At 33.9% G+C, this 27,489-nt stretch overlaps 1 protein-coding gene across 1 annotated transcript in view; it reads right to left on the minus strand.

Moving 5' to 3' along the window:
• Positions 1-27,489, minus strand: part of LOC145256348 (vam6/Vps39-like protein) — a 248,094-nt gene that overhangs the window by 198,056 nt on the left and 22,549 nt on the right. The window contains exons 2-8 of the mRNA XM_080115165.1: positions 15,908-15,979; positions 11,764-11,831; positions 10,223-10,268; positions 8,974-9,068; positions 7,367-7,435; positions 5,406-5,444; positions 777-869 (exon numbers count right to left, since the gene is read on the minus strand). Of these exons, the coding sequence (XP_079971291.1) occupies positions 777-869; positions 5,406-5,444; positions 7,367-7,435; positions 8,974-9,068; positions 10,223-10,268; positions 11,764-11,831; positions 15,908-15,979 (482 nt within the window). The remainder of the gene's footprint in view (positions 1-776; positions 870-5,405; positions 5,445-7,366; positions 7,436-8,973; positions 9,069-10,222; positions 10,269-11,763; positions 11,832-15,907; positions 15,980-27,489) is intronic.

Genomic DNA, 27,489 nt, shown 5'->3' on the forward strand with positions numbered 1-27,489 from the left:
TCCAGCCCCTGTCTCATCACTGCAATGTTGCATCGCTGTACATGTTTTACAAATATTTTAATGGAATGTTTTCTGATGAACTTGATGTACATATCCTCCAACAAATATCTTATTAATCTTTCCTAGACATGGCCCCAAATAGTAGCCCCTTACGTCCAAGTGGCGATATGCTTTGTAAGAGGTGAACATGAGTAAAAAAAAAAAAAATTAAATTATGTGATTATTGGAATATGCTTTTGTTTTATCTTGTACATACTTGTGATGAAATGAAAATATATTCCAAAATTCAAATAAACTGAACACATTTTTTTATAAAGAAAATCATTTTTAAGCATCTAATGGGAATTAGTAGACATTACAACATGAATCTAGTATATATGAATTGTTGAGTTAGCTCCCTTGCTCTTTAAATTGTTCTCAAAATGGAGGTGCTTACAAAATTTGATAAGTTTGCCTCAGCGTGTAACCTTATTTTTACCCTTATTGCAACTGTTTTTCACAAATAATTTCCTACTTTATCATTTTCTGTAATTTTGGGAATGTTACTATTTATGACATGACAATTGTGTAATTAACATTTGTTTTACTTGAAATTCAAAATTTTTTTTTTATTTAAATATAGAAGCACCGATTTTTCTTTATTTCTCGTTCTTAATATTGGAGGAATTCTGAACAAAAACCAGATTTCTTTTAAAATAAAAGTTTTGTACAAAAAATTTAGATGAATTGGTAGAAAGTTGTAAAAAGAAAATAGTTTTATTTTTAGAGCGACTTACTTTGATGACAAAATAATCCCTCTTGAAACCAACAAATATTGAATCGTTGCACCATGTCATAGCTCGGGGAGTGTCATACAGGGACAAGTCAGACTAAAATGGTAAAAAAAAAAATATATTTATGCAAGAAAAATAGACAATTTGATTTGCTATGTATTATTTCAATTCTTTGGACTACTGTTCTCATCTTGAGTGTTATTTTCACAACATTTCGGTCGATGTAACCTCCGACCTTCTTCAGGTACATCTCGTCAAATCTGGGAATCATTCTATCAAACTCAGAAATCTGCAAGGACCCATGGCATATTGGTTAACGGGTACTTGTACAGTTTAATCAAGACATTAAAAAATGAAAATATCAAAAAAAGGTTATATTGTACGTATCCGTTTTGGACTGAAGATCTCCGAAAAAAAATATGTATAATTTGAGCGAATAGTTTTTTTGTTTTTTTTTTACAGCAGAAAAACACGTTCTTATGAGACCGCATTGAAGTCAGCCATTATGGAATTTGTTGAACACGCCACGGGGAGATAACTCCATGTAAAGCGCCAACACTCCCTCCCCATCTTTAATACTAGCTTTCCTTCCTAAAAATAAAACCTTTTGCTCAGTATCATAACATTGTTTTTTTTTTCGCTGTAAAAAAAAAAAAAAAAAAAAAAAAAAAAAACTACTTGATGAAATTAAGTGAAATTTTTTTTTCTGAAAAATTCATAACAGATACGTATAATATAACCTTTTTTCTGATATTTTCATTTTTTAATGTCTTCATCAAACTGTACAAGTACTGGTTAACGTACTTTGAAAAATTCAATTGTGAAGTGACATTCTCCTGAAGGTTGAAAGTTCAATCCTTAGTATGGACGACAATTGCAAATTACTTAGGGCCTGTATCCAGTCATGGCTGATAAAATGAGAGCATGATACCTCTGTGAAATAAAAAAAAAAAAATTGAGTTCGGAATTCCATGCAGATTCTTGAGTTACACAACATACATCTGAAGAAGGTCAGAGGTTACATTGGCTGAAACGTTGTGAAAATGACACTCAAGATGAGAACAGTAGTCTGAAAAATCCAAATACAAAAAAACTAATCCTCATCTCAAAAATTCAGAAACAAAAAAATATTTACACATTAAAAATAAATATTCAATATTTAAAATGGAAATTGAAAAAACAAACATTAATAGTTACTGACGTAGATAGAAACTTGTTTGAAAGTTTGAAGAGTCAATTCAAGAGACCACCTAGTTATGCAAGAGTGAGGGTGGGTAGTCTCTAACATTGTTAAGATGGCCTTTTCCCTGTTGACCTAGCTATGTTTTTTTTTGCCCTGTAAAATTCTAAGAGATCCACCTTCCCATGCTTTGCCTTCTTCCTCAGAGAAGGGCTAGTTTACTGCTAATTGTCCGAGACACCCCTCTCAGGGAATACCAAGAGAGCTACTCAGGTAATTTTGGTAGGCTAGAGTGCTCTTCCTCGAGAGCACTGACTCTTCAATCTCACTATCCGACTCTTGTGTCACACCTTCCCAGCTTTATTCTTCTCTGCAACCTTTCTCTCTCACAGAGGTGATGTAGTTAGTGTTTTCTAAAAATACTATTGTGGCATGTGTTCCTCAGAATTGTCTGATTTATTCCCTGCTTCCTTTGTTCCAGCTCGTTTGACTTGTTGGTCTAGTGGTCTCCATCAATTTGTTGTCTTGAGACATTATTTTAATGCAGCTTCCTATACCATAAACTTCTTTCCAAGAATTACAAGCTTGTAGAACATTCTTTCTGCTGACTATTTCCTTGCTACCTATAACTTTGGCTTTTTCAAGACTAAGGTCAATGTGCATCTTCTATCTTTGCGCTAATCATCTTTCGTCATTTTTAGCTCCTTACATCAAGTGGCATCAGACCTTGTCTGAATCGATTTTCATTAAAAAAAAATCATTTTCAATTTAATGAATCAACAACGAAAAGAAAAAAAATTGTACAATGTGTCATAAAATACAAAAGTTATCTCCCTTTCTCTATGAAGTTACCTCCCTTGCATGGTGCAACCATGTGACACAAGGGTTAGAAAATGGGATTTGAAAAGCCAGCGTTCTAGAGGAAGTGTACTCTAGCCTACAAAAAATGTGAGCATCCCTGTTGAAATTCTCTTATACGGACTGCCTTGGGTCATTATCAATAAACTACCCACTTCTCAAAGGAAGAAGGCAAAAACCAGGGAAGGTGGACCTCCTAGAACTGCACAAGACCAGCAACATACAGTAGTCAACATGGAAAAAGCCACTTCAACAGTGACAAAGATTCTGTTGGTTTTGGAGCAAAAAAAATTTCCTGTATAAAATTTTCTTTCTTTCTCTGAATTCTGGAGACCTACATCGACCATGGTGACAATAACAAAGAAATAAAAGCGAACTTATCTAAGCATTTCTTAATTCTAACCCTTCCCACCTTGACAGTGGCAGTGTAACAGTATCAAAGCTATACCGTTTGAAATTTCGGTTTGTGACAGAATTGCCCATGGCAGACAAGCTTAGCATCAAGTGGTACTACAGCTGCAATATTGCTAACGAGGGCTCTGGTGAACTATAGGAGTCATCATAAGGATCTATTGTGACCTGATGATTACCTTCATGATTGCCCTACGATAAAACAACAGGACGAGTATTTGATGTAAATTAGTTAAGCTCTGGGTGTGTGAAGTAGTGTAGGAAAAGGAATCCCAAATGTTGTCCGTTGTGTGCGTGTGTGATGCCGTCACGGAGCGTAGGAAATAGAAACCTCAAACGTTGTCCGTCGCTAGTTATCTGATTGTGTAAGTCCCCAGTGATTCTCTTCTCAGCCAGATCTACTGTCGCTCGGCTTAGACTACAATCTCTCCGATCTCTTGCTGGCCAATATTTCCTGGGATCCAAACCGAGTCAAAAAAAAACAATATAATAAATATAAAAAGAATCGATTACAAACACCCTCAAAAAAAAAAAAAAAACTTAAAAAAACTGGACATTTGGTAATTATAAAGATTAACAATTCTATTTCAGCTTTTCTTTTTTTGTGTACATTGGTGAACAACTTCCTATACTTTTGTTCTGCTGATAAACTTATTTCTTTTTTTTTTTTTTTTTTTTTTTAATTTATTTCACCTCATAATTTGTGTTACCGGTTTAAATGCACGGACTCGTCAGAACCAGTGAGTGAATGGAGACTAATCAGGTTTTATGCATCTGCCTTTTTATTTTAAACAAATTTAATTTTGATAGCATGAACTGACAAATTAATCTGAAATAAATAGATTAACAAACATTTACGTCTTCTGTCGAGATTGTGGTCATTAGTCGCTATCAGCTCATCTCGCTTTGCTCCAACCAAGCCACAGCATGCGTTCAACCATGTCGCAACCCAAGGACCGTCATGAAACTCATTGCCACTGCTTAAACTAACTCTAAATTATACTGGCCTCTATTGCCTGGTCCTTTTGGTCCCCAATCACTTCCACGATTTGATTAACAATCCTATTTTAGCTGCCTTTTGTATGCCTTGATGAACAACTTCTTATACTATAGTTTTGCTGGTAAACTTATTTCCTCTTTTTGTTATATTTTTTCATTTTTTTTTCATTTCCTAACAATTTGTGGAGGGAAAGCTGGTCTATGGTATTACAGGATTATGACAAGACAACCTATTTAGCAACATGCAATATGGTTTCCATTCTGAGCGATCAACAGCTGATGTGCTGATGGTAATATCACACAGAATCAGTGAATCTATTGATGATGACTTTGCTTTTAGAGCAATAGCTCTAAAATATCTAATTGCAATATCTAAGACATTTGATAGAGTTTGGCATAAAGGTCTACTTCAGAAGATTTCCGGCTACGGAATAGCTGAAAATGTCCTCTCAACCATAAAATCTTTTCTCTGAAATGTTTATTAAACTCAAGACCGTCACAAATTGTCATCAAACTCTAAATATATTGACCTCTATTGTCCGGTCCATTATCTCAATAACTGCGACACCTTGATTAATAAACTTATTTCCTTTTATTTCTTTGTTTACTTTCTAACATTTAGGGGGAGCAGGGGAATCGATAATATCACACTGACTTTTCTGCCAAAACTAGTGAGAAAGGAACAAAGCTGGGAGCACTCTTAAGTCAACTCCTCCTCACCATGGTAAGGGTGGTGATAACATGGTACAGTTATAGTTATATCATCTGGAATTCCAGTTCACGACTGGGCCACCCATGGTGTACAGGTTTGGCAGCAAATAATATTATGCGACAACGTTATTAACATTGCTCTGGTGAAAATACATAAAGATCCATGTTTTTCTGGTCATCTTGCCCAAAAATAATGCTTCAGATGTGGAAATGCAAATTAATGAAATGAAAGTGGCAAAGTTGCTTCTGCACTATTCCTTGTGTATTCTGGGATAAACCTTCCTTGACTTTGTATGCAGTAGTTGATCCTTTCTGCTCTCAGTGTAGGAGGCAGACGTAAACGATTAGGTGCAACCAACGAGGAAGATTTCATGCAGACAAGAGGCACAATTCATGTTAGGTCTATTGAGGATCAGATTCTACTCGTCGTGAGGGTTGACTTTCAGATGAAAAGAAATCACAAAGATACTCACTTGCATCTCCCGAAACTCTCGATTTTTCCAGTAATACAACTGCAGAAAAAACAAAAAAAATTGGTTACATTTTAACTGACTTTTTTTCTTTTTTTTTTTTAAATTGAAAGAAAAATTGAAAGAAACATTGAAAAAAAAAATTGTAAAACAAAATTGAAAAAATAAAAATTGTGTTCTGCTTACCAGAAATAAATATAATATAAATATTTTCTAGAATTTTTTTTGCCAAGGCCTGATACGTGGTTAAAAGTGTAACAAAAAAAATTGAACGAGACAACCAGGGAGATCAATTTAAACATAACTAGAAAGGAGATTGAATGAGAATCAACAAACTTTCCCATACTTTTATTATCATTAAAATCAGTGAAATCGTCCATTTTTCAATCAAATTAATTGATTGCCAGCTCTAGTTGGGGACCCATGGTGGTGTACCAGGAGGAACTTTCATATGCCTCCCTACAGTGACCTAGTCCACAATACATTGTATTCTACATTGCACTGTAGAGAACCTACTGCTAGTTTTATAAAATTATTTTATTCCCTTGAATTAAAGTTTAAAATGCAAAACTCAGTTATCATGGTTCAATTGTGCTCGAAACAGAAATATTAATTTCAAAGGTGTTCCTGTCTTATCAAAGAACCTACTGTGAATTTTATATGCTGGGCCTTTATGCTTGTGTGGTGATAAAACTTCTCAAATGCAATTGTGATGTTAGGCTGTATAAAGGTGTTAACCTGAGTTGTTTCTTCTTTAACTGGATTTTTTCAATTATCAATTTTTTATACTTATCTGAGGCATTCCAATACAAAACCTATCTAAGAATATTCCCAGACATGTCAAGTACATTTCTAACCAGAGCATCTGATTTGAATATCACGTGACAAACTCTTTGTTATATACGGAGAACAGTGGCTATTATTTTTTCTTTCTTTTTCATTCTTTCTTGCTGCCCCAGAACAGGTTTATACTAATATTTAACATCTTGTCTTCGGTAACATTTCAGACCACATATTCAAAGGCCAAATAAGATCCTCTCAGCATGGTCAATGCACTGGCTCATACGATGAATGGTGCACCTATTCCAAACTAAATCATTTAATCACTTCATGTGTCTGGGAGTGTTCTTACATAGGTTTTGTATCAGAATACGTCTGATAAGTATCGATAATCGAAAAAATCTATCCTTTATATATATATATATATATATATATATATATATATATATATAGAGAGAGAGAGAGAGAGAGAGAGAGAGAGAGAGAGAGAGAGAGAGAGACGGAAGTCTAATTTTGACCAAAGTTAACACTTTCATACAAGCTAACAGCACAAATGCATTTAATAAGTTTTTTCAACACACAAGTAGAAAGGCCCAACCGATAAAAATCAACTGTAGAATCATTTATAAGACAATGTCTCGTTCACAATGAATGTTTCTTTTTAGAGCACAACTCAACAATGATACTTGACTTTTGCACGTTTAACTTTAATTCAAGCTATTTTATGTAAAAATAATTTCATAAAATCAACAGTTGGTTCTTTTATAAGACAGGGGCGCGTTCAAAATGAATGTTTCTGTTTAGAGCATAATTTAACCATAATGCTTGACACTTGCATTTTAAACTTTAATTCAAGCCATTATATAAAATGATTTCATAAAATCAACAGTAGGTCCTCTACAGTACAATGTAAACTACAATGTTTTGTGGACTAAGTCACTGCAGAGAGGCTTATGAAGTTTCATCCTGGTACACTGCAAGAAGGAGGTCCCTAACTTAAGCAGGCAATCAACCGATTTGATTGAAAAGGGGGCGATTCCACCAATTTCAATGACAATAAAAGTATTGGGAGGATGGAACATTTGTTAATCTTTATTCAATCCTGGACAACGTCGGGTCTTCCTGCTAGTTGTCTATTTTCTTTACATAGAAAAATCCGAGTAAAACACAAACAAAACCCTTACCTGAATTTTCTTTTTTACCGCAACGCATAATCGAAGTTGTGTTTGAGATATGCTACCATCGTTGAGTTTCTGTTTTGAAGAAAGAAAAAAAAAAGGAAAATTAGACATGAGCATTGTTTGGATTATACACAGACATGATGGAATAGGAATGGTTTCTAGGGGGCTGGAAGCGGAGATTTATAGGAGCCTTCAACCTTGCCAAGAGTAAGAGGTCTAAAGACTATAAATTCATCAAAAATGATTTCAATTTATATCAATTTACTTTTGATTTAATGTCAAATGCATCTGTGATCCCTGCTTCACAAACTGAACATTATAGAATTGAAAAAAAAAAAAGTTTGGTTATTTTATTTTATATCAACAATTTTATTTAATGCCGTCTTATAACATATCAACAATTTTATTTAATGCCGAATCCGGTAATTTTGAAAAAAGTTTTTATGCTTAAAGTTGTTTATATCTTCAAATATAACACTCAACTAGCTACAACCACTATATATGATTTTCACAACTATCTGTGTTTAAATCTAAATGCAGATTCCATGAACAAACCTTCTTTCTCAGAACTGGCCACCTTTGGAACATTGTTCTACTGACCTGCTTCCCGGTTGAATAAAACATGGTAGCTTTCAAATCCAATGTAAACAAGTTTTTGTTGAGCCGCCCCATAAATAATCAAACTCTACCACCTTACATTCATTAACCCTTATTATTGAGTGGCTTTCGTGCCTTGATAAATGGTGAATCCCTTGTAAAAAAAAAAAAGTCTAAATAACTAAGTTTGTACAACTTCAAATGAAATATCTCAAGGTTTTAATTTCAAATTGAAGCCATGACATCTGTTTTATTTGTTAAGAATGTGTTAATGCAATATTTTAAATCATTAGAATTATACAGGCCCAAATTCTAGTATATTCTTTCGAAAGGGTTGTATGAGAAGACATTGCCTGCTTGTCGAACATACTTTTCTTTTTATTGCATTTTCACCCCAAACAAGGTACAGTACCTCTTTGATATAAGGAGCTATCTGGAACATAATTTGCAGGAGTACTATGTAAGGAGTTGAGCAGCAAGATATTTGTTCACATTACACTTGAACTTCTGCATGTCAGTACAGTCAGGAAAGCAGGCACCAGGAAGGGAATTCCAATATATAGCAGTCTTAAGGAAGAAACTATTAGAGTAGAAGGTTGTTTTACATCTGAGGATTTTTACTAAGGGTGGGATTTTGCTGCTTGTTGGGTTTGTCGGGGTTATTTATGTTGAGGGAATACAAGGGCTTGTAGTTCGTTGGAGCACCTACCATTAAATTATTTGTAAAACAGGCAGAGGGATGCAACATTTCATAGATGGGACAGCGGTTGAAGCCTAGCTGACAGTGCAGGACCTATTAGGTTGGCGACTCTCTTTTGAACCCTAATGTCTAAGAGTGAGAGAGTAATGGTAGATGCACCAGCCCAAATGTGGCAGCAATATTCCATACGTGGGCAAAAAAAAAAACACAAGCAAGATTATTAATGCGTGCAAACATACACACAAAATCTCCATTATAGTAAAAATGGGGGGGGGGCTTAATGAAAAAAAATTGTTATTTTTTTTGCTTTTACCTTAACTTCCACTGAGAAAAGTGTGGCTCCTTTCGTCCGCAAGATTGTTGTTAACAGTCCAAAGGTTGACAAGTCGTGGACACTAATTACATTATCTATAAAAGAAAAAGATTATTGATGATATGATATGGAGACGGGAAGGATGTGGGCGATAGGAAGATCAAAGCAGGTAAGGGGGAGGCGAGCCGAAAGGTTGAATGAAAGAGAGAGAGAGAGAGAGAGAGAGAGAGGGGGGGAACGAGCCAAAACGGAAAAAGAGATGGTGAGGGGATAAACGAAAAAGGGGGAGAGGGAGGGAGGACGGGACAAACCAAAAGGGGGAGAGGGAGGGAGGGCGGGACAAACCAAAAGGGGGAGAGGGAGGGAGGGCGGGACAAACCAAAAGGGGGAGAGGGAGGGAGGGCGGGACAAACCAAAAGGGGGAGAGGGAGGGAGGGCGGACAAACCAAAAGGGGGAGAAGGAGGGTGGGACAAACCAAAAGGGGAGAGGGAGGGTGGGACAAACCAAAGGGGGAGAGGGAGGGTGGGACAACCCAAAAGGGGGAGAGGGAGGGTGGGACAACCCAAAAGGGGGAGAGGGAGGGTGGGACAAACCAAAAGGGGGAGAGGGAGGGTGGGACAACCCAAAAGGGGGAGAGGGATGGTGGGACAACCCAAAAGGGGGAGAGGGAGGGTGGGACAAACCAAAAGGGGGAGAGGGAGGGTGGGACAAACCAAAAGGGGGAGAGGGAGGGTGGGACAACCCAAAAGGGGGAGAGGGAGGGTGGGACAAACTAAAAGGAGAGAGGGAAGGTGGGACAAACTAAAAGGGGGAGTGGGCGGGTGGGACAAACTAAAAGGGGGAGTGGGCGGGTGGGACAAACCAAAAGGGGAGAGGGAGGGTGGGACAAACCTTAAGGGGGGGGGGGGCGAGAAGGGCAAACGTAAAGGGAGATGGAAAGAGGAAAAGAGGGCCCAAAATAAAAGGGGGAGAGGGAGATGGAAAAAACAGGGGCAGAACCGATAAAATTTGAGGATTATCAAATGATTTACACAAATCAAAACAAATAAAATAAAAATTCATCTAAAAAATATCTTTTTTCTTAAAAAAAAATTTTAGACCAAATATTTGAAATGAAGAGTCATCATTATTTTCATGTTTTTCTTTGTTACAAATAAAAGTGGTTCAACTTCTGACACTTTTTAAAGGGGTGGTGTTACATACACTAAATCACCATTACAATAAGATGACAGAAAAGTGAATGCTTACCAGATAAACTAACAAGAATATACTCTTCATCTGTGATAGCGGAAAGCTGTGGAAGATTAGATTGAAAAAGAAAAAAAACTATGATAAAAATAAACCACAATAAATATCAACAATTCTTGTTATTAGGTTGGTGCAAAAATAATGTTTTTGGCAAGAAATTGAATTTCAAAAAACATTATTTTTGTCAAAAACTTATACAAAAACAAAAGTTTGTACATGTTTTTAAAATGTAAAGGAAACAGACAAATAAAGCAAGACTTCCCACCAAGAGACAACAGGATTGGAGCGATACAAGTTTCTTTAAAAAAAAAAAAAACATAATACTCACATGCACATGTCTAAGTTTCTTTCTATTTTGTTTTTTTACTTAATTTTCTTAAAAAGAACTTAACGTTACATTTAATACCTATGATATTTCTGTTTATAATAAATAAGAAATCTGTATTAATTAAAATATAATATTTATGTGCATTATGGGAAATGCCAGGCAGTCTGCTAGTGTGTGTGTGTGTATATATATATATATATATATATAAAAACTTTAAAAAGTTTTGGAAGGATGAGATGTAGGTAAAATATTTTCCCATGGTTTTCCATATAAGGAAAATGGATTCCATATTGTTCATTGTTAAAGTGTTTTTTATTCAATATGTCTGATGAAAGGCTGACATTTCTTTGTGAAAATTTTCAAATGACATAATGTTTGAATTTGTCCGAATAGTCTTGAAACAATTGTAACTAATGATGAAATACACTTTTGTTGCTATCAATCTATTCTTTGATGTCTTGGTTTTTGTTAAAACAATATATATATATATATATATATATAATTTTTAAAAAAAGACAATATAAAAATATATACTAAGGCAATAAATTTAATTGTTTATTCAATAGGGAGATTACATCGATTAAATTCATATGCGTTAGCATATATTTTTATTTTGTCGGTTTTTAAATTTTTTATCTTCTATGTAAGCTCTACCTCAATTGTTGAGCTTTGCATTATCCTGATTAGTCTCCTTTTAAAGAATTTCAAGAATTCTTTCTGCCTCTGCCCCATATGTGTAGCATACTTTTGGTTCGTTTCCTTTCTGGAGAGAGGTATCTCTCAAAATCATCAAAGACATTTTACTGTTCCATTTATGTTTAAAGTCACTCCATATTTACTGCTCTATATGTGAAAGGTTTTTGAAAAATAGACAAAGATTTATAATTTATACATGAACTTTGTCTGTTTTGTTCATATGCCATGTCACTTCACCATCTTGATATCCTACATTGCTAACAGCCTTGTTAAACACTTACATATTTATTCACTAGCAATGCTTCAAGCAAACTACCTCTCTCTTACATAAAAGAAATATTCTGACGCGATAGAGAGAAGAAAAAGGAACATACATACGTATATAGAGGGAGTATGTCAAAATATTATGTGGTATTACTGATTTTTATAACAAATCTATTTTAATGGCAATCTGAATGTGATAAATGTAATCAACTTTCATAGTTGTTGAAAAATTTTTCAAAACTTTTCTACTTACCTGAGTGATAGGTTTCTTTGCAAATGATTTATTTGAACCTTCAAGCTTCACTGTAAATTTGTTCTCAACTAAAAAAATGTAGAAAGAAAAAAGCAGTGTGATTTATTTAAAGCATTGTTTCATGTATAATGAGGCAAATTAAACTGCAGCTTAAGATCATATACAAAAGAAGTATTGTCAATATTTTATGCAAAAAAAAGTATCGTCAATATTTTATGCAAAAAAAGTATTGTCAATATTTTATGCAAAAAAAGTATTGTCAATATTTTATGCAAAAAAAGTATTGTCAATATTTTATGCAAAAAAAGTATTGTCAATATTTTATGCAAAAAAAGTATTGTCAATATTTTATGCAAAAAAAGTATTGTCAATATTTTATGCAAAAAAAGTATCGTCAATATTTTATGCAAAAAAAGTATTGTCAACATTTTATGCAAAAAAAGTATCGTCAATATTTTATGCAAAAAAAGTATTGTCAATATTTTATGCAAAAAAAGTATTGTCAATATTTTATGCAAAAAAGTATTGTCAATATTTTATGCAAAAGAAGTATTGTTAATATTTTATGCAAAAAAGTATTGTCAATATTTTATGCAAAAGAAGTATTGTCAATATTTTATGCAAAAGAAGTATTGTTAATATTTTATGCAAAAAAGTATTGTCAATATTTTATGCAAAAGAAGTATTGTCAATATTTTATGCAAAAGAAGTATTGTTAATATTTTATGCAAAAAAGTATTGTCAATATTTTATGCAAAAGAAGTATTGTCAATATTTTATGCAAAAGAAGTATTGTTAATATTTTATGCAAAAAAGTATTGTCAATATTTTATGCAAAAGAAGTATTGTCAATATTTTATGCAAAAGAAGTATTGTTAATATTTTATGCAAAAAAGTATTGTCAATATTTTATGCAAAAGAAGTATTGTTAATATTATATGCAAAAGAAGTATTGTTAATATTTTATGCAAAAAAGTATTGTCAATATTTTATGCAAAAGAAGTATTGTCAATATTTTATGCAAAAAAGTATTGTCAATATTTTATGCAAAAGAAGTATTGTCAATATTTTATGCAAAAGAAGTATTGTTAATATTTTATGCAAAAAAGTATTGTCAATATTTTATGCAAAAGAAGTATTGTCAATATTTTATGCAAAAAAGTATTGTCAATATTTTATGCAAAAGAAGTATTGTCAATATTTTATGCAAAAGAAGTATTGTTAATATTTTATGCAAAAAAGTATTGTCAATATTTTATGCAAAAGAAGTATTGTCAATATTTTATGCAAAAGAAGTATTGTCAATATTTTATGCAAAAGAAGTATTGTTAATATTTTATGCAAAAAAGTATTGTCAATATTTTATGCAAAAGAAGTATTGTCAATATTTTATGCAAAAGAAGTATTGTCAATATTTTATGCAAAAAAAGTATTGCCAATATTTTATGCAAAAAAAGTATTGTTAATATTTTATGCAAAAGAAGTATTGTTAATATTTTATGCAAAAAAAGTATTGTTAATATTTTATGCAAAAGAAGTATTGTCAATATTTTATGCAAAAAAAGTATTGTCAATATTTTATGCAAAAAAAGTATTGTCAATATTTTATGCAAAAAAAGTATTGTCAATATTTTATGCAAAAAAAGTATTGTCAATATTTTATGCAAAAAAAGTATTGCCAATATTTTATGCAAAAAAAGTATTGTTAATATTTTATGCAAAAGAAGTATTGTTAATATTTTATGCAAAAAAAGTATTGTCAATATTTTATGCAAAAAAAGTATTGTCAATATTTTATGCAAAAAAAGTATTGTCAATATTTTATGCAAAAAAAGTATTGTCAATATTTTATGCAAAAAAAGTATTGTCAATATTTTATGCAAAAAAAGTATTGCCAATATTTTATGCAAAAAAAGTATTGTTAATATTTTATGCAAAAGAAGTATTGTTAATATTTTATGCAAAAAAAGTATTGTTAATATTTTATGCAAAAAAGTATTGTCAATATTTTATGCAAAAGAAGTATTGTCAATATTTTATGCAAAAGAAGTATTGTTAATATTTTATGCAAAAAAGTATTGTCAATATTTTATGCAAAAAAAGTATTGTTAATATTTTATGCAAAAGAAGTATTGTCAATATTTTATGCAAAAAAAGTATTGTCAATATTTTATGCAAAAAAAGTATTGTCAATATTTTATGCAAAAAAAGTATTGTCAATATTTTATGCAAAAAAAGTATTGTCAATATTTTATGCAAAAAAAGTATTGCCAATATTTTATGCAAAAAAAGTATTGTTAATATTTTATGCAAAAGAAGTATTGTTAATATTTTATGCAAAAAAAGTATTGTCAATATTTTATGCAAAAAAAGTATTGTCAATATTTTATGCAAAAAAAGTATTGTCAATATTTTATGCAAAAAAAGTATTGTCAATATTTTATGCAAAAAAAGTATTGCCAATATTTTATGCAAAAAAAGTATTGTTAATATTTTATGCAAAAGAAGTATTGTTAATATTTTATGCAAAAAAAGTATTGTTAATATTTTATGCAAAAAAGTATTGTCAATATTTCATGCAAAAGAAGTATTGTCAATATTTTATGCAAAAGAAGTATTGTTAATATTTTATGCAAAAAAGTATTGTCAATATTTTATGCAAAAAAAGTATTGTCAATATTTTATGCAAAAGAAGTATTGTCAATATTTTATGCAAAAAAAGTATTGCCAATATTTTATGCAAAAAAAGTATTGTTAATATTTTATGCAAAAGAAGTATTGTCAATATTTTATGCAAAAGAAGTATTGTTAATATTTTATGCAAAAAAGTATTGTCAATATTTTATGCAAAAAAAGTATTGTCAATATTTTATGCAAAAGAAGTATTGTCAATATTTTATGCAAAAAAAGTATTGCCAATATTTTATGCAAAAAAAGTATTGTTAATATTTTATGCAAAAGAAGTATTGTTAATATTTTATGCAAAAGAAGTATTGTCAATATTTTATGCAAAAAAAGTATTGCCAATATTTTATGCAAAAAAAGTATTGTTAATATTTTATGCAAAAGAAGTATTGTTAATATTTTATGTAAAAGAAGTATTGTTAATATTATACACAGAAGAATATTGTTAATATTTTATGTAACATTCATAGATATGGATTATTGAATGAAATAATTTGTACACTTATGCATAGTGAGTAAGCATGAAAGCAATTAAATCCTTGTTTTTAATATCAGATTTAATATTTAATCGTTTTTAGTAGCAATTTGTCAAGAGATTATTTGCAAGAACTAGAATTTAGCATTATGGCTCATGAGGAGGCTGTCCTATCAGCAGGTGCAAAGTACTGAGGGTGCTGTATTGCCATTTGGTGAATGGATTCTGGACCATGCAGTAGTTTTTGGTGGGGCATCTCGATGCCATACGTAATTTTTTTTTTAATATAGGAGGAATTCAGGACAGAATTTAACCCCAACCTGAACAGTTCTGCCATCAGTCCTCAAAGACCAATATTACGAGACATTGTTTTTGTTCATTCCAATCATTTTCTTTTTTTTATTTGGGAATCACCACATATGAAGGCCCAAAGGCCACTCGAGGATAAGGATTAATGAAGAATGAATGCAAGGTGGTAGTGTAGTGATCGTTAATAGTGTAAACTTGGTAGAATTTGATTATTTCTGGAGACGGCTCAACAAGAACTTGTTTACATCGGATTTGTTGTATTCAAGCGGGAAGCAGACCAGCGGAACAGTGTTCCACATGTGGGCAGTTCTGGAAAATAAGCTTTGTTCATGGAATCTGCATTTAGATTTAGGCACAGATAGAGAGTGGGGAAAATCATTTATGGTAGTTGTAGCTAGTTGAGTGTTTTTTTGGGAAAGTTTGGCAAGGGGAAGGACTTGTCATGAAAATAATGATAGAGCTGACGCCGGCTCGCAACATCTCTTCTGTGGGAAAGAGGTTACAGGGAAGAGAAAAGGATATTATCTACAAGGTTTGAAGATTGTTTGAAAACAAAAACAAAAATTCTTGTACAAAAGAACAACGCCTCAACAAAATGGCTTCCATATTTTCATCCAATCAACTAACAAAAGAAGAAAATTCTAAATATTTCATAGAAAAACAAAAACGACAAACCTTTATCTTTGTCTTTGCTGATTTTGTATTGCAAAAGATGACCCTGTTTTGTACCAACCAATAGAACATCCTCTGGAAAAAAAGAAAATAAAAATAAAAGAAAAAGAACTTGATTATTTTGGGGTTCAGTAAAAAAAAATATAATTTTAACAAATTTTTAAATTTCAATGTAAAAGTCTAAAAAAATTTCATCAGTATTTGCCCGTGCATAGAGTACAGTTCCCGTATCTGGTTTGGTTGTTTTGTTTTACAACATATCAACCCTTTTTGGGGTTATTTAATGCCGAATCCAGTAATTGAGGAAAAATGTTTTATATTTCAAGTTCTTAGCATTTTCAAATATGTATTCATGGTATTTGGTTTGCATTTTTTTTTTTTTATGTATAGGAAAATTGTTTTTATTTTGACTTTACAGAACATGGAGTTTTGCAATGTGAAAAGAAAAAACAATAACATTATTTAATTTTATATATTGCAGACTATTCTTATCTTTCTTAGTTGTTGTTTCAGGACATTTCAGCCAACTATTCCTCTGGCCTTCGTCAGCTGGTAACCACGACGGATAGGAACTCCAAATCTCCTTAATGCATTCTCAGCAATCACTGCCATCCATAGTTGTTGTTGTCTTACCACATTTTGGCCAAGTAAGCCTACAGCCGGTTTTGGGTAGGATTGAAACCGCTATCTTCAGACAATTCTCACCTGGAACCATAGAGATTCAACATCTCTATCCACTGTGCCACCGGCACCAAATGTTTGATGCATTTTAGACCAAAGCCAATATCTTCAGATTATTTGATCTGCTAGGGTTTGACTGGTGCAGTAACCACTAATTTTTCCTTCTTCGGAGCTCTACAGACAAATTCATTTTTAATTGACTTTTGACAACTAAATATTTTCGTTTACTAACCAAATAAAAAAGTTACTAGCCAAACCCAAGTGATTTTTGGAACATGACATCTTCGTTCTGTGACAAGTATGTATATGATAAAGATTTTTCTGCATTTTTTTTAATAAAAATGTCGTTTTAAATATGCACCAAATTTTGTGTTGAAATTTGAAGGTATAAACATTTAAATTTTTTAAAATGTTTTTTTTAAAACAACCTTTGTTCAAAAAAAAAAAAAGGGTATATTGTTTTATTAAGCTTTAATTGTTTAAATAATTTAACTTAGCATGTTTTATTTTCAAAAAAAAAAAAAAAAAAAAAAATGGATTGAAAAGACATTTTTTTTTAAATAAAACATCCTAACCCTAACTTTAATTGTTTAAATAATTTAACTTAGCATGTTTTATTTAAAAAAAAAAAAAATGGATTGAAAAGACATTTTTCACTCCGTAATGAACTTTGGAAGATTGTCAGTGAAAAACACAATCACCAAAAAGAAACATTTTATTATTTCTAGTCATCACTTGGAAGAATCACTTGCCATGTAAAGCCCTGCCACTTGGACAAAGTGCAAAATAGCAAAATGAAACCGTCACCAATTGCATCATTCTTTGACGTCTGAAATCACACCTTCATTGCTATTGTTTCTGCCATTCCTACCTGCTCCAAACATTTAATTTGTATTCATTTGTTTCAAAACTGTATATTCTAAACTCCTTATCATTAGCTGTGTTAATTGCATATTTACATAGTTAATCCTACTTACTCGCTATCACTGGGCCCCCAATCTTCCACAGTAGTAAAGAACTGTGAAACTATTGTATAGCCATTATATTATATATAATATACTTTGACGGCACAAAAAGAAGAAATATTAAAATTATTATTTTTTTTTTTTTTTTACAAAGGAGTCACCACTTATCAAGGCCCAGAGGCCACTCGAGGATAAGGGTTAATGGGTATACAATAGTCAGTGGGATTATAGCGTAGTAATCATAAGCAGTGGAGAGTTTGTAAATTGGATTACTTGAGGGGGGGCGGTTCATCAAGAATTTGTTTACGTTGGACTTGAAGACAAATTGTAATAGGCTGGAAAGCACACAAACGGAAGAGAGTTCTACAGGCGTACAGTTCTAAGAAAGAAACTTTGTTCATGGAATATACGTTTAGGCTTAGGCACAGATAAAGAGTGGGGGAAATTATTGACAGTGGTTTGGGCTAGACGAGTGTTTTTTGTGAAAGTTTGGCGAGGGAGGAGACCATAGATTGGAGCTCAGCCGAGCACTTGCTACGAAAATAACGATAAAGCAGAGACAGGCTTGCAATGTCTTTCTTGTGGGAAAGCTCCTGCCCTGGCAACAGTATTCCATCATTGGCCATACCTGGCTTTTATATAGGTACAGAATTGCATCAGGAGTAAGATATCTACTGGAGCGGTAGAAGGATCTCACCATTTTTACAGCAGCCTTATGGTTGTAGATTTTTTTGAAAATGACATAAAAAATATTTTTGATAGAAGAAAATTATTATTCTGCCTGAATTTTTGTTTTTTTAATATCTCTACAAAGCTACATAATGTTAATGTCCACGTAGAACAGTAATTTCAAGGTTATGAAGTTTTTTGGAGCATAAAAATGTTTTTTTTTTATATTTAATATTTTATTTTTATATTTCAAGCGGTCTTCTGCTCTTTATCACAAAAAAAAGAGTAGTGAAATAAAAATGCATTTATTTCGCTACTTTTTTTTGTACCTATTTACTATGCCTCCCCACGGGACAGAGTTAGACACTAGGGTCGTTTTTTAACGTGGAGAAAAGGTACAAAAATAAAAATTGTCTCAGTCGTGAAGGATTTCTCCTCCACCGAAAGAGAAGAAATAGAAGTGCAGCACCTGAAGAACAGATACTACACTTTGATCTTGTCCCGAAGGCCAAGCAAATGATTTTTTTTGTAATCAAGAGCAGAGAAATGCTTAAAATATAAAAAATAAAATATTAAATATAAAAACGTCATTTTTATGCTTCAAAAAAACCCTCATAACCTTGAAATCTATTCACCCATGAACGGAGATTGTTGCCATATTTGAGTTGTTGCCCAACCACTCATCTCTTTTTTTCTCTTAGATAGGGTGCAAAAACGAATTTCTAACCTAATAGGTCTTGCACTGTCTGACAAGCTCAAGTCCCTGTCACATCACTCAGAGTTGCATCACTGTGCTTGCTTTATAAGTAACTAGTGGGGGGGAGGGGCAGTATTGCCCGGGTGTGGATAAGTTTGATGGTAAAGTTTCAAAACCCTGTAAAAAAAAAAAAAAAATGAAAATAGCAGCAAGTGCCTGTAAAAAACAAGTAGTAAGGAGGTAGGCATGCAGACTCAAACCTGTAACATTAAGAGGAAAAGCGAACGGTTTAGTCACCGCGCCCACCGCGACATACATCGCTGCCGTTCGAAATAAGGTTAGTCATTGCAAAGCGTATGACGACTTTACAAAAATGTCAACAAAAAAATTAACCCCTCCTTGTAAAAAAACAGCTTAGTTGATGGTCAAAGAATGAATGTTTTTGATCAATTTTCGGATATTTGAGACTGAGCTTAAAACGGTACCCATTTTGTCAGTGTTGGTCGCGTGTGTCGAAAGTTTTTAGCAGATACACAAACACACACATTTTGCCTTTTATATATTAGAAGATTCCATGGAATGTGCTGCAAGAAACTTGCTGCACTCATACATCACCAGTCTGAACAAAAATACCCCCAACTAACTAATCAACCAACCAAACCAAACAATTAAATCCCACCCCTTCAGTGTCAAGGTTTCTAAATGATGAAGAATTTTCTGTTCAAGCAATTTGAATTTTCAAGCAGTGTCCCTCCTGATTCCAAAGTCTGTCAGTGAAAGGACACCAACGCCATGCTCATTGTGGCCGATTCCCTGGCATTCTGGCAGCTGCACGCAATGTCACCAATGTACAAGGGGAACCATTAAAGCCTATAAAATTAAGGATGCACTAAAATTGGCACACTTTTATGGCATTCTGATAAAAGTTAATCCAGGGAAGAATCTTTGTTCTTGGTAAGTTTTGTTCCCAGTTTGGCTCCCTCCGCAGCCTTTGCGACCGGCTGGATACATTCTTTGATCTTATTTATTTAGTTTATTGTGCGTGAAATTAAAATGCATTCCAGTAGTGAGTATATTAAAGAATACAATTACAAATATATATTCAGATATTACCTCCTCTATTTGTTTTATTAAGGGGGCAGCATAGTATATGTTCGCTCCTAATGCTAGCATCTTTCCAGGTTCCTACTCCTGGAGCAATGAATATGATCTAACCGACAATAACAATCCTGAGCTCAGGTGAACTAAAATGTTTACCAGATTGATTTCTATTTGTTTTGGACTAAAAGAATTCCACCATGAATACAATTAACAAAGAGTTTAGTTTGTATTTATATTTGCAGAAATATATATATATATATATATATATATATATATATATAGAGAGAGAGAGAGAGAGACGACGCCATTCAAGTGAGAGTAGAAAAAAAAAGAAGACAATTGGAAACTCCCACATCGTCAAATGACAATGCAAACAAAGCAATTCTATAAAGTAATGCTTGTTATCACAGACAAGTGTTTCCAGCTGACTGGAGTGTCTCGTGCATCCCATCCCACCAAATATGTATGTCAGCAAGGATACTTGACATTGTCTCTATTTACAATGCCTCTCCACGGGACAGAGTTACACACCAGGGTCGTTTTTTAATGTGGAGAAAAGGAACAAAAATAAAAATTGTCTAAGTCGTGAAGGATTTCTCCTCCACTGACAGAGAACAAGAAATTGAAGTGCAGCATCTGAAGAACAGATACTACACTTTGATCTTGCCCCGAAGGTGTCAAAAAGGTTTGATTGTCTTACGACATATCAATCCTTTTTTGGTTAAAATAAAAATTAAATACGCATAAATTGGCTAGATGGCTAGCAGACGGGGTGGGCGTCGAAATCCCGAGATGGCTAGCAGACGGGGTGGGCGTCGAAATCCCGAGATGGCTAGCAGACGGGGTGGGCGTCGAAATCCCGAGATGGCTAGCAGACGGGGTGGGCGTCGAAATCCCGAGATGGCTAGCAGACGGGGTGGGCGTCGAAATCCCGAGATGGCTAGCAGACGGGGTGGGCGTCGAAATCCCGAGATGGCTAGCAGACGGGGTGGGCGTCGAAATCCCGAAATGGCTAGCAGACGGTGTGGGTGTCGAAATCCCGAAATGGCTAGCAGACAGGGTGGGTGTCGAAATCCCGAGATGGCTAGCAGACAGGCTGGGAGTTGAAATCCCGAGATGACTACCAAACAATTTTTGTTAGGTTTTAGTGTTTTCTTATTTTGTGGCGAATATGTCGATCTTATTTATAGAGGATAATGCCTTTTCATGTTTGCTTTTCTACAGGCTGAAACAATAAAGTTGTTGCCCTAAAGAAAACACTACAGCTTTAAAAGTCTTGTCAGAAAGTTGACATCTATTTAATGTAGTCGCCTTCAGCCTCAATCACCACCTCAGTATGGGTCCAGAACTGGGAGCATGCCTTTTCCACAAACACTGGTGAGAGCTTGGCGAATACTCGGTGATCAGGCTGGCTTTGGTTTTGTGGGAGGTCATGTTGGTGATGTAGTCGACATATGACCAAACGAAGTAGTCCAGCAGGTTCAGGTCATAGACGAGGAGGGGGGAATGAGAGAAGCGTACAAATTCACAGCACTTCTTCTGAAGCCAAACCCGACGGTCTCTTTGGATTTGTGGGCTGGTGCCGAGTCCTGCTGCCACACCCAGGGTCTGCCAGCAGCCACCTGATTGCACTAAGGTACCACCACACTCTTTAGCACATCTAGTTACACTTTGGTGTTGACTTTCAAGCTGTCTTTGAAGATGTGAGGTGGCATGATGTGGCCCTCACTTGAAACCACATTAAAAACCATAACTGTGGTTGGAAACTTTGTTTTCATTACCCAGGGCACGTCTGTTATTCATGGCAATCCAGGAATGCATTTTGAGGGTGCTGGCAATGGTTCTCTTGTCATAACTTGGATCGGAAGAGAGCAGGAGTTGTACAGTGGCACATCTCCGATCTCATTTGTTGAACATGGTATCACTTTCAGACATGATAGAAGGCTCCTATCACTCTTGGGATTTATACACAACTGGCCAACTTGTAGATGGTCTGCATAAAAAAAAAAAAAAATTTATTTTTTCTTTTTTTACATATCAAGACCTGGCGGCCACTCGAGGATAAGTGTACAGTAATCAAAGAGACAATATCATAATCGTTAGTAGTGGAAATTTGGTAAATTAGATTACTTAAGGGGATGACTCATCAAAAACTTGTTTACATTGGACTTGAAGACGACCATATTGTAGTCAGGTGGGAAACAGGCAAACGGAAGAGAGTTCCACAGGTGTGCAGTTCTAAGAAAGAAGCTTTGTTCATGGAATCTACGTTTAGGTTTAGGCACAGATAAAGAGTGGGGTAAATTATTGACAGTGGTTTCAGCTAAACAAGGGTTTTTCATGAACAGAAATGGAATTATGTCTTTTCTAGGGCAACAATTTTATCATTCTACCATATATATATATATATATATATATATATGTGTGTGTGTGTGTGTGTGTGCGTGATATATATCAGTCAGATGCGACCAAAGTTACAACACGGTTACAGCAACAAAGTTCTTCATCCTAACTTTCTTACTAACAAATCATCGAACCAACCATAAAAAAATTAAAAGAAATAGGAAGAGAGTGCTTATGTTCTAAAAAAGTTTATATAAATAAACAAATCAGTTTAATGTCAGTTGAATTTTAACAATAAACAAAATCTGTTTTGTCGATTAAATTCTGTACTTTGTGACTTGAACTGACTATTTATTGCGTAATCAATAACATGCGCATTATAACTTGTATCTTTTCACCACCAACGCTCGTGTCTCAATCTTGCTCCAATTCACAATAAACAACTGCTAGTTGAAACCACTGCCAACAACTTTCCTCACTCCCTATCTGTGCTTAAAACTAAACAAAAATTCCATGAGCAGATCTTCTTCCCTAGAGCTGTCTGTCTGTGGAACACAATGCCGTGTGTCTGCTTCCTGGCCGACTATAACATGGTCGTCTTGAAATCAAATGTGAATAAATCCATATTGAACCCTTCTCCTCTTAAATAATCTGACCCAAGTTTCCACCATAACTGATATTGTCTAACCACCTACCTATCCTTGAGTGGCCTCCAGGTCTTGATAATTGGTCACCTTCTCTGAGTATATAAAAAAAAAAAATTTGAAACGAACAGCTCTCGTCTTGAGGAAGTACCCTGCTTTGACAGACTTCTGGAACTGACCTTCACCCTAGATTTGAAATGGAAGGCGTACATCAGAACCATTGTCAAAATCACGGAAAAAATGGTTGGATCATTCTATCACACCAGAAAGTATCTCTCGCCACAATCCTCTCCCTGCAGAGTCAAATATGTTCTTGGATGGAGTACTGTTGCCACATCTGAAGTGGAGCTTTTGAGAGTACCCTTTCGTGATCATTTTCAAGTCTAATGTAAATAAGTTCCTGTTGAGGTGTTCTCTTAAATAATCAGGCCTTACCCAAGTTCCACCATTACTGATCATGTCTCACCATCGACCTAACAATTAGTGGCCCCTGAGCCTTGATAAACGGCGATCCCCCACAAGTAAAAAAAAAAAAAAAAAAAAAAATTTTTTTAATCTTAAAATTCTTTTATTAAGCTTACACCACCAAATAAAAGTATAAATTTAAATAAATTAAAATAAATTAAAATAAAAAGAAAAAAAAATTTTTTTGTACAGGATAATACCATTATATAATTAACTAGTGTGGGGGGGGGAGTCGTAGAATACAGTTAAATAAACAAAAAAGAAAAAAAAAATGCTGGGTGGTGGATAAGCGTAAGAAAATTGAGAATTTTAAAAGATAGAAAAAAAGAAAAAAAAACATATCACATGGTGGCACAAACTTGCAAAACTTAAGTTCATAAGTGAACAAGTTATCAATCAGACCACGACGACACAGATGTTATCACATATTAAATTTAGCTTTTTAAAATGAAACAACAAATTAACTGTTCGCGTATGTATGATTAAAACAGTGTTGAAACCAACACAGTTATCTGCCCCCCACTTTAAACAAAACATTTCTACATGAAATAATTGACGATTTTTTCCTAATTTTTCGTTATTATGTGTCCAAGATATTGCTTTTTCCAATAATACCAGGTTCATGTCTGTTCGATGCGGATGACAAAAGTTTTTAGTGGACATACAAACACACACACACAGACATTTGAGATTTATATAATAGATCCATTATTTTACGATTACACAAAGCAAAGCAGCTTCAAGAATTTGGATAATTTTCTTTTTCAATTTTAACCCAAGTCACATCCGTTGCCAAAAATGTTAGAAAAATAATTCGATCATCCTACTTCTCCAGAAAGTATCTCACTCCTCACGCAATCCTGTCCTTGTACAAGAGCCAAATACATCCGAAGGTAGAGTGTTACACGATAAGGGCTGTCCCCTTTTCATGTAAGTATAAAAATAGAGAGATTTAGTTAAAATGAAAATGAAATAGAATAGACAAAATTCGAACCTCGTAATTTAGGTTTAGAAATAGATTACGAGAGAGAATTAGCGAATGGAATGTGAAAACAAACCATTGTTTAGCTTAGAGATAAAATAGTTTCAAGAAAAGAATGTGCGTTGTCAATTCTGTTATGAAAATTCAATTGAGGAATGCAACTATAGGATAACTTAATAAACATGTTTTTAACATATTGGAAATATACGTTACTGGGAATATAGGTTAAAATTCCTTTTGTAAACAAAGGAAAAAGTTTTGGACACGCATTTCCAGAACACGTGAAAGAAGACACATGTTTTAACATGTGTATGACGTCATTGAAAACGGGAAGTTCTCGATATAGTTAGAAACTTTAGAGGCTGGGAGAGAGTCAGAGAGAGTCTGAGGACGACAGACGACAGTCCAGACATGGGATTCGAACGTCTAGAAGCGAGACGGTCACTTTTGAAACTTAGAATGTAAAACTTGAATTCTTGACTATGAAAACCACGACCGGTCGGGAGAAGAAATAAACCCATCATGTGTTTTTATAAACGTCGTCTTTGTGTTATAATTCTACCAAAAGGTAAAGTGAAAATTGTCATTATATGTCTCGTATATCATGTGTTTTAAAATGTCTTCAAATACGCAATGTCTCAACACTCAAAGAGCTTCTATACTTCTAAGTATGAACATTTTATATATATATATGAATCGCTTTATAACACGAACAACCTCTCTTACAACATCTCTCTAAGACACAACATCACTTGTAATAAGATTCTCACTACTAATAAGACTCTAAGACTCTTACTATTAAAAAGTCCTAACAATAACAAGAACAATAATAACAATAAATATTTAACAAGAGGACCGTTGCCAAATCTAGAGAGGGGCTGCTAAAGAGTACCCTTTCTTATCTTGACAACATACAAAACCAACTTAGAAATCTAGTGGGAGAGGACCTTTTTGTTTCCCTACTTTCTCATAAAAGAGACTTTGTCTCGAGTATATCTCTGATCTAGTGTTATTTTTATGGCAAGTGCTCGACTGAGCTTCAATCTGTGATCCTCTCTTGCAAAACAGTTGCAACAAATACTCGTCTTTCTACAACAACTGCCAATTTCCCCTCACTCTCTATCAGTGCCTAAAAGTAAATAAAAATTTCATGAACAAAGTTTCTTTCCTAAACTGGATGTTTGCAAAGCACAATACTGCAGGGCTGCTTCCTGTTGCATGAGAAACTGATTAGGGTTTACACCATCTTGAGCAGAGTCTCTATAGTTTGCCCTGAATAAAAAGAAACAATGATCCCACACGTGTTTATTGTATTTTATTGAATACCATGCACATATAAATAATAATGAAACGTGGTGACAGCAGTGATGTAAAACGATTTTCAACCATGAAGGATGTAATACAGAATGGATTTTAAAAGAACAAATGCAGATAACGTTTGTTTTGTTAGTTTGTGTGCGCAGAGTAAAAAAAATATGGTTGAAGGTATGGAAGAAACGAAAGGATCTGTTGCTGGGATAAGACCTCCACTACCTCTATCTATGGAAAAGAATTTGTTGGCAAATTTGAGGCTTTTTAAGATGAAGTGGCGGAATTATGCCATTATTACGTCTCTGGAGAAACACCCAATAAAATGTTTATGGTGGATTTCAATTTTTTTACTTCTGATAATGAGAGAACACCTCATGAAATAATCCAGGCATTCGATAAATATGTTATAGGGGAAACAAACAAAATATATGAACGTTACGTCTTCCATACAAGGAAACGGATAATCAAAAACTCTTGAAGCATTTATTACGTCGCTTCATGCAATGATAAAAACATGTAACTTTTTGTGACGGTTGTGTTTCATTGATATTACGAGATCAAATAATTCTTGGAATACACAATCCCCATACGCAAACGGAATTACTAAAAATGAGATTTACAAAAATGCATAGACATACGTAAGCTCTCAGAAAACGCTACGCTAATCCTGAGGAAGTGAACAGAATTTATTGTAAAGCTAAAAAAGAAAAACATCAGCACAAACTGACGGAGTGTAGGTCATGTGCATCGTGACATGAACCGAGCAGAGAATCAGGGTTTGCGTTTTGAAAGACATGTTTTGAATGTAATGGGAAGAACCACTTAGCTATTAAATGCAGATTCGTGAGAAAAAAGAATATCCGTGCAGTCGAAACAACAAGATGACAATAGTAGTGGTACGGACTACGGACATGTAGACATAGTCACAACAAAAGAAAAACATAAGTTCTGTAAAACCAGAGGTAATAAAGACGGAGATGATGGTTAGGGTTAGGGTTAGGGTTAGGGAGATGATGGTTAAAGGAAAACTAATTGTTTTTCAACTTGATAGTCAAGCATTGGTCAATATATTGAATGAGAAGCATGCGAGGAAGAAAAAAAAATTGAACATTCAAATAAGACTTTTGTCATGTGGAATGGGGCAGAAATGAAGCCATTAGGAGAGTTCTGAGTGAAAATAATAAACCCCAAAAACTGGACAGAAATATGCAGTAAAGTTTGTCAGTGTAAAGGAAAATTTCCACCCCCTATTTGGGGCTAATATGATTCAGCAGATGACACTCATCACAATCAATAATGAAAGGTTCAAGAGGGTTGCCAAATTATCTCACCTGGACGAAGTCAGAAGCACTTGGCAAGCATCATAACAGAATTTAAAGATGTATTTAAGGAGAAACTGTGTGAATTGCTGCAAGAGATACACTTGGAGGTGGATCCGAGCATAATACCAAATGTTACGGACGCACAGAAAATACCAGTAGCACTTAAGGACAAAGTGAAAACTGAATTGGAAAAACTCATAACAAAAAAAGATGACTGAACCTGTACATGAGCCAACATTATGGGTAAGCGTATTAGCGCTAGTAGTCAAGAAAAATGGACAGTTACGTATTTGTATAGCCCCAAGACCATTAAATAAGGCTCTAAAACGGACACATTGTCAGTTGCCTGTACTGGATGATTTACTCCCATAACTTGCTGACAGTAAAGTCTTCTCGACCATGAAT

This window comes from Euprymna scolopes, chromosome 32 (assembly GCF_053919585.1).
Source record: "Euprymna scolopes isolate OS-2025 chromosome 32, ASM5391958v1, whole genome shotgun sequence".
Lineage (NCBI taxonomy): Eukaryota > Metazoa > Mollusca > Cephalopoda > Sepiida > Sepiolidae > Euprymna > Euprymna scolopes.